Raw genomic sequence first — 9,051 nt, 5'->3', positions numbered from 1 at the left:
ATTTAAATCATTTCTTAGCATGCAAAAATTAGACAACATTTAATGAGTATTGAGGCAATTCAAGTTCTAGCAAGCTACCAAATGCCAGAATCCACACACTTTCACTAGCAATGCACTAACCATTAGATTTAGAAATAGTTCAATTATTATATGATTAACAAGAATGTTAACATTTAGTGACACTTTTTAAACGTCGGTAAAAATAAAAATACGTCGCCAAATGTCTTTACTGACGAAATAAAAACGTCACCCGGACCGTCGGGCTAGCGGCGTATGGAAAGGTATTACTGACGAAGTTAATATTTCGTCACAAAATATTACAATTACTGACGTTTTTGCATGATCTTGATAATGTCATGGAATACATACTTTTCGCAACGAATTATTAAAAAACATCGGTAATAGTTTGCGACGAAGTAAAATATTTCATCAGCAAATGTGTTTTTACTGACGCTTTTCATACAATTATGCTTGTCATGAATAAATTTAATTGGTGACGAAAAATTAAACGCGTCAATAAAATAACATTTGTTGACGATTGTGTACATTATTATGTTGTCATTATAAAAATTAATTGATGACAAAATAACAATTTTCAATAAAAAGACATTTACTGACGTTTTTCCATATTCGTTGTCATCGCAAAATTTTATATTTGGAGATATTTGTAATTTTTTAATAATTGATGATATTTAGTTTATTTACATATATTTGTGTATAAAAAGGTTTACACAACAGTTTCATGTAATTGAAAATAAAATATTTTAGCATCAATTTAATATTCAAAATAGAAGATTATTTTTCATAGTATAATATTGAATTAGAAGGATGTAATGTGATACAAATGATTCTTAAATAAGACCAGATTAGACATGGAAATATATACAATTTCATCAAAACTATTGAGGTTGACACTTTAGAACTCCTTTGTCTTTGCAAGGTCTGACTTGATGAGTCAAATTCTAAACTTTCCTTATACCTTCAAATGTTGGTATGCCCCTTGTAGCTCAAATTCATGATTTTAATTTCCTAAGAAACAAGAACACCACAATTGTGATCAAACAAAAATTAAGTATAACAGTCTTCAACATTAAATGCAACTTTTATCTCCAAAGTAAAAAATTAATGACCCTTTCTTCACATCAATTATACCTCTCGTTGTAGCGAAGAAAGGTCAGTCCAATATGATTGGAATGCAGGAATCCTCTCTAATATCCATCACAATGAAGTCAGAAGGCACAAATTACTTGTCCATGTGGACCTGGACATCCTTGAGAATTTTAATAAAACTTTTAGTCGACTGATGAACAAATTGAAGTATGAATTGCACAAGCTTTGGCTCTCCCAAATTTAACCTTTTGCAAAGTGATAGGGGCATTACATTAACACCCACTCCTTGATCACAAAGTTATCTATTATGAGACACATTTAAGCTCGTACCATACTTAGATAAATCTCCTTTCGGCCCGACCCCGCCCAATTAAGTCACTATATTAATTTGACACAAGTATGTAAATATGTAATTGCTAGAGTAAAAATAATCCAGCAGATGGCGGAAGCAGTCAAAGGAAAGCTCTCATAAGAAAAATTAAAGACAAGGGAGGTACAAAGCTAAGCTTTGACTGGCCAAGAAATGCGCAACTTGGTCAGCCTCTTGGTAGACAATTAAATTAAGCACTATTTTGCTATCTTTTTGTATTTTAAACTTTTAATACATTAGTAAACATCACATGTGTTTTTTACAAATTAAAAGTGGAATATCTTAGTTGTATTGACTCCATGTTTGGTTGTCAATCACTGTTCTTACTCTTTTTTTTTTTCTTTTTTTTTTTTTGAGATGGAATTTGAATGGGTTAAGTTCCATCTTTTCATTCTTAATGCTGCTAAATTTCATTCTAGAATTAGCTAGGTTACATTTACCATTAAAAATTACTCCTTAATATGTTATTATTGTACAGTTTTTTTTTTTTTTTTTACTATTATGTAAAGGCAAATTCTTCTATGAGACCTGTGAGACGGGTCATATTTTTAATACGTATTACATTTTTTCGCATAAATATTGTAATTTTCATCATAAATAACTCTTCAACTCTTAATATTACATTTTGATTTAAAAGTACTACATTTTTTTTTTATAAAAAATATCACATTTTTTTATAAGTATTACACTTTCTCTCATAAGGAACAATTAAACAATTTATCCATGACTAGTATTATATATTTTTTCTCATAAGTAACTATTCAAACCTAAATTTTACATTTTGATTTAAAAGTATTACATTTTGAGTTAATTCCATTTTTGATCCTAGAGTAATAGATGGTAGTCCACTTTTAGTCTTTTTTTATTAAAACATCCACATTTGGTCCTAACATTATTGTGGCATGACCATTTTTTGTCCTCCTTCAACATAATCGTTAAAATGACGTTAAATACAAGGGCATTTTGATCTCTCTTTTTTCAAAGTAAGTTGATCCGCTATATTTTTATTTTTACTTTTTTGAAAAAATCCCTATTTGAAGACCGAAATGTCCTTGTATTTATGAGAATTTTAATGATTTTGTTGATAAATGACCAAAAATGGTCATGCCACAATAATACTAGGACCAAAATGAGATGTTTTGAAAAAAAAAGGACTAAAAGTGGAATGACGCCTATAAATCTATGACAAAAAATGGAATTAACTCTTACATTTTTCTTCAAAAGTATTACATTTTTTCGTATAAGTAATAAATTAAACAATTTATTCTTGATTAGTAGTATACTTTCCAGCATAATTAAGTATTACATTTCCATCATTACTCGACACGTCTCACAGATAATAATCCGTGAGATAGTCTCACAGGAGACTCACTCTTGTGTAAATTATTTTTTGACATTCTTTATTAGATCAATTTATAGTGAAGCATATGCTATTATTAAAAATCTTTCTTTATTCTACTATTATGTAAATTTTTTAATGACATTCTTTATTAGATTAACTTATAGTGAGACCAATCAAATTATGAATATTCAACAAATAAAGAGTGAGAGTATTTTAAGAAAAAAGTGTAAGTAAAATGACAATTTAATGAATTACAACCCTTGTCCTTAGCTTCCACTAGTTTTGTATATAAGAATCAAAAGAGAATCTCCAACCTAAGATTATGAGATTAGAATTAGAATCTTAGGTGTCCCAAATATTCGGCATCCAAACGTGCCTTTTAGGTGTTGTTCAGTTGCACTTTCCAACTGAGTAGGATTATACAGGATTGAACCTGAGCTGAGATGCGCTGCCTGATATTGTCTTTTTACTTTCTTAATTTTCAAAGTACTGATGTTGTGCACACTGAGCAAAAATCTAACATCTGTTAATCAGTTGAGCCATTATGATTTATCAATTCACAAACTAACGGGCTGGGTGTGGGGGCACCTGGGGTGGGTGATTCCACCTTTTTACATGTCACAAGTGTAGTAGGAATTGCATTTGAACCGTTTTTCTTTGAGTCATTATTCTATGAACCATGGTCCACACAACCGTACGGACCACAAATAAAAATTACATTATTTGAAAGAGAAAATTTCACTTTTGGTCCAATGACTATTAGGATGTTGTTAATTGCAGTTCACGAGTTTTAAAACTGTCAATTTAGTACCGTGACTATTCAATTTTTCTCGATTTCAGTCTCTCCAGCCAAATTGTTGGCAAATTGTACCCGGAAAATTTTAAAGGGTAAAATAATGAGGGCAATTTGGTCTTTTTCTTCTCATGGTCTCATTCTTCTCCATTTCTTCTCTTCTTTGCCAAATTTTTTTTTCTCCTCTTCTCTTTCTTCTCAATTTCACAGTGCTCTTACTTTCCTGTGAAGCGCTCGAGCACAAGAAATTGATGCTTCAGCATCTTGATTTTGCACGAGACGCCAAGAGTTTGAAGATTCACCTTCCATGCAGGATTAACCTTAGTTGCATAGTGGTTTACTAAAGTTGATGTTTCATCACCATGAGCAATATATGTGCTAAAATGTTCTGCTCCCATTGAACTTGGTTGCAAGGTCGCCGAGGCGCCCTCTTCTTGGATCTCCTTTTACAGGATATTTTAGTGTCAATATATATGATGCCCTTGGGAGGATCAATAATTAACTGTTTCTCTTCTCTCGTAATTTCATCCTCCTCACAGATTTCCTCAGGGCCTTTCTTGATTCCTTGATTTCCTCAGCGCCCTCCATGGCTAACGTTTGCGCAGTTGTTGGTTCTAGCTGTGAAATTGAGAAGAACGAGAAGACGAGTAAAAAAATTTCCACCAAAGAAGAGAAGAAATGGAGAAGAAAGAGAAGAGAAGAAAAAAATTAAATTGCCCTCATTATTTTACCTATTAAAATTTTCTTGTTACTTTTCGTTGGCAATTTGGCCAGAAGGACTGAAATTGAGAAAAATTGAATAGCTACGGTACTAAATTGACAGTTTTGAAACTCATGGACTGCAATTAACAATACCCCAATAATTATAGGACCAAAAGGGAAATTTTCTCTTATTTGAAAGTACATTACTTTGAATATTTACTATCAAAATGTACATTAAGTACACAAATAATGTATTGTTAGTTTATTAAAAATGTATCTTGTATTCATTGAAAATATATTATTTTGTATACTATCAAATAAGGCACATTCAATACACAAATAATGTAATTTTAATATATTAAAATGTACTATGTATTCATGGTCCACAATGTTGTGTCAACCATAGTCTAACAGAAAAATTTGCCTTTTTCTTTAGTGGTGGTTGGATTGTGGTGAACTTTGGTTGTTATACGGTGGATATGTGGGCCATGGTATTAAAACAACACCGTTTCTTTAAATAAAGAAATGACAGCCGTTAAATTATTTTAACAAATCTCGTATTTTTTGTGTGTTCAAAACAAAATGAAACTACAATGTATCTAAAACGAAACTTAATAATTTGTCTCGCATGCTGTGTTTATATTATCAAATGAAAATGTAGTTGAATTGAAATAATGCTTTAGTTTTGCTAAAATGAAACAACAGTATGTATAAAAAGAAACTGAATAACATATCTCACATATTGAGTGTATATTGTTGAATGAAACTGTAATTATATCAAGAGATTAATTCAACACGTTACGGAATGAATTTCAAACTAATTCCAATTATTATTTCCAGAGTTAATCTCCTGTTAGTAGCTGGTTATTTCAGAGGTTACAGTATGGTTTTTAAATGGCATGTTTATTATGTTGTTAATTCCTCCCCTCCTATATATACTCAGGTTGGGCAGTAGCACTTTATACATTGGAAATTAAGCTTTCTACTTTGAAACTCTTCACTCCCTTCCTTCTATCCATCTGTGTTCATTTCACGCTCTAGTTTGTCGGCTTCTAAGTTTGAGTGGTCAATGCCTAGAATCGTAGGACATTTTATCCTGGCCGAGAAGCTTAGACCGCAACGCTCGCTCTTAGCACCTTGGGAAGCAGTAAATAAGGTTTTAAAGAGAGAGTGTAACTCGACTCGTACTTGCAGCCTCCCATATCATCTTCCATTCGTCCTTCTTGTTTTTTAAAAAATAATAACCTTTCGTAGGTTTATTATTTTCCCTTTTTTCAGGGATTTCCGAACCTACAGTCCTACAATTGCAATATATATAAAATGAAACTACATAACAGTTTCACATATTTGAGTGTATATTGCCCAATGAAACCGTAATTGAATTAGAATTAGAATTTAGTGGTGTTGTAATAAGACTACATACAACGTGTATAAGATGAAATTCAATAACAGGTCCCACTGTAATAAGACTACTGTATGTATAATGTCAAATGAAACTGTAGTTGAAACAAAATGAAATTGTAATTGTGTTGAAATTAAACTACAATGTATGAAAAATAAAACTGAATATGTTACACAAACAGAACTAGTTACATGGAACGAGTGTCATTTCTTTTCATTTAAAGAAGCGACACCATTTTGGACTATGGTCCACCGTAAAATTTGTCGGTCTCCGATCCATTTTGTATTCTTTAAAACAACTTCAACAATATACAATAATATATTTATAATAAGGGCAACCCAATTGAGTCGGTTAGATTATTGACTTAATAAACACAAAGTTACAAGTTCAATTCCTTTTTGGCTTGGAGCGATTGGATTTACCCAAGTTCATACGCACCCTCAAGTAGAGTTTGCGGTTTCCATCGTCACCCAAAAATTAATATTAAAAATATATACTATTAGTTAAAAATGTCTAAAATGCCCATAATTTTAAAATTTCTTTACAAAGTTTCAACCAACTACATTTAAAGCCATTTTATACTAAAATTGAAATAATTTTTGAAGTCAAGAATTAAAAGTAAGTCAGATTAAATTTGATTTTGGTTTTGATTTATTCTACTTTTAGTACATTACACTAAAAAAAATGTTTTCATTTTTAATTTAAAATGTCCAAAAGACCCTTAACTTGTAAATCACTAAATCGTTTACAAATTACAATATTTCAACTGACTACATTTGAAGGCATTGCAGACATCATATATTAGACTATTTAAAATTTTAAATATTTTTTAATGACAAGAATTAAAAGTAGATATGATTAAATTTGATGACAAAATATTAAAATGTTGTTATAATCGAAAGCAAAGTAATCTCCTTTTAATTCAACTATAATAACTTTTAAATCAACAACATGAATAAATATTGAGTTAAATGCATCTCATAATTATAAATATACATTATAATTAAAGATTGCACTCTAATATAATTTTCTACCTTTACAACTAATATAAGGCTAAACCATCAACTAAGCTAGTGAAAAAGGTCTTTTGTGTGAAGAATAGTAATTAAGTGGCATAAATTTAACGAAAAAGTTAAAAATTAGCCCCTGAATTATACAAAAAAGTGCAATTAGATCTCTAAACTGTCTAAAATTATCCAATTTGGTCAAATTTAAATTGTTTCTTGAGTCACCGCCGATGTGACGATTATAATATTAGAAAATTTATTATTTTTAAATTTATTTTAATAATTAAAATAAAATTTAATAAAATATAAAAGAAAAAGAAAAAAATACATACACCCCTCCATGTCTTCGTCTCCGGTCTAGAGACAAAGCGTTTTCTTCATTTTTAGGTCGGAGATGAAGCGTTTTCTTTATTGTTTTGTCTCCGGCTGGAGACAAAGAAAACTCTTTATATCCATGCTGGAGACTAAGAAAACTCTTCGTTTCTAGAGATTAGAGATGAAGAGTTTTCTTTATCTTTGGTGGGAGATGAAGAGCTTTCTTCGTCTTCAAGCCGGAAACAAAGAGGGGAGGAGATGCGTTTTTACTTTTTTTTTTAATTCTTTTATTTAATTTTACTTAAAATTATTAAAATAAATTCAAAATAATATATATTTTTTTCCAATTTGATGACCGCATGTCAGTGATGAAATGATATATAGGCCAATTTTAGTTAATGTGCATAATTTTGGATAATCCAGGCACCTAATTGTATTTTTTTTAGTTGAATTACCTAATTTTAATTTGCATGTAATTTAGTGACTAATTTGAAATTTTTTTCTAAATTTAAAAGTTGTAATGGGAAATTTCAAGATTAGAAAAAAAAAAAATTGCAATTCTAAATAGCATCAAGCTGATAATTAAAAAAATACAATGACTACAAAAGGCGCAGGCGTGGGTTTAACTAACCATGGTTAGGTGATTGATTGATTGTTGAAGTTAACCATGGTTATCTTATCCTCTTGATTCTTTTTAAGGGCCTTACCTCACAACATTAGATACCCATACACGACACAAACAAACGGAAGAAATCAATCTATCAGAGCGAAATTCGAAGAGAAGAGAAAAGAAGAGAAGATCAGAGCAGCCTTTTTTTTTTTTTTTTTTTTCACTACCCATAACTCTGTTTGTTTGTTTATGGCGTTCTACATGGAAGAAGAGGAGGTGTGGAAATGTCCAAAACACCCCTCCAAGCGTCGTAGGAACGGCATCTGCCCCGTCTGCCTCAAGGATCGCCTCGTCACCCTCTGCCCCGACTGCGCTAACGTGCGCCCCTGCGCCTGTTGCGCCGCCGCCGCCGCCGCCACGTCATCCTCTTCCTCCGCTTCCTCCTCTTTCTCTCTCTTCTCCTCCTCCTCCTCCCGCGGCGACGGCGAGCCCACCTTCCAGCGATCGAGATCCGTCGGAATCCCTTTCCTCCGCTCCCGCGGCGGCGGCGGCTACGCCCTCTCCGGCTCCGTCCGGTGGAACCCGCCGGAGACCGCCAGGAGCAGCAAAACGCCGTCGTTCTGGTCGATCCTCCGGTCTTCGAGCTCCACGACCAAGAACAAGAGCAGGAAGGAATCGGAGGAGAAAGAAAACCAAAACCACGAATTCAAATCCAATTTCTACCCCGGGAATGGTTACGGCGACGTGAGAATCGAGGAGTTTACGCGGACGATGATGAGATCGAGATCGGTCAGCGTGGCAATGACGTCAGGTCCCGGAGACGCCAAGAAAGCCGGTAAAGGCTGGCACTTTCCGAGCCCGATGAAGGTTTTCCGGCAGTCCAAAGCAGCAAAAGTGGTTCAAGAGCGTTCTCCGTTGTATAGAGGTTGACTGGTTCAGTTTTATTTTATGAGGATTTTTGTTTTTTATTTTTTCATCTTTTTACCATTTGTACTTTTCTGACTACACATAATATGAAAAATGAGTATTAAATAACTATCTAGCGCAAGTGCACAACTGATAATATAATTGTAATTGGTTTTATTATAATATATATATGTAAATTCTTGCAACTTCTGTATTTACATTTTTTAAATAAATATAAAATAATCTCTAGCCTTGGCCTCTTTGCTAAAATACCAAAATTACATTATTCCAACAATATTAATGCATTCTAATTAACCATAGTGTGTTTTGTTAGATAAAAGTTTTACTACCAAAATAAATTATAATATTACTACACTTATTTAAAAAAAAAAAAAAAAAGCATTGTGGTCAGATCCAAGAAATAAAAGAAAAATTTTGAGAATAGGGGGCTAAAGCATCTGCGCAGGGTAAGATGATTAATACAAATCTGCCCT

At 32.3% G+C, this 9,051-nt stretch overlaps 1 protein-coding gene across 1 annotated transcript; it reads left to right on the top strand.

The window, feature by feature from the left end:
- The first annotated feature begins 7,900 nt into the window (after nucleotides 1-7,900).
- Nucleotides 7,901-8,581, top strand: LOC116001315. The gene is made up of 2 exons (XM_031241201.1): nucleotides 7,901-8,029; nucleotides 8,153-8,581. The coding sequence occupies exons 1-2, from the start codon at nucleotides 7,901-7,903 to the stop codon at nucleotides 8,579-8,581; spliced, it is 558 nt and encodes a 185-aa protein (XP_031097061.1).
- Nucleotides 8,582-9,051: the final 470 nt, after the last annotated feature.

Source organism: Ipomoea triloba, chromosome 13 (assembly GCF_003576645.1).
Source record: "Ipomoea triloba cultivar NCNSP0323 chromosome 13, ASM357664v1".
NCBI lineage: Eukaryota > Viridiplantae > Streptophyta > Magnoliopsida > Solanales > Convolvulaceae > Ipomoea > Ipomoea triloba.
The sequence above is the reverse complement of the archived record's forward strand: the minus strand, read 5'-3'. Positions and strand labels throughout refer to the sequence as shown.

What these genes read in the sequence shown, in the direction of transcription:
- LOC116001315 (XM_031241201.1), top strand. Translation starts at nt 7,901, where the DNA reads ATGGCGTTCTACATGGAAGAAGAGGAGGTGTGGAAATGTCCAAAACAC. An exon ending in TCTGCCCCGACTGCGCTAAC is followed by an intron (nt 8,030 to 8,152) that starts GTGCGCCCCTGC and finishes CCCACCTTCCAG; the next exon opens with CGATCGAGATCCGTCGGAAT.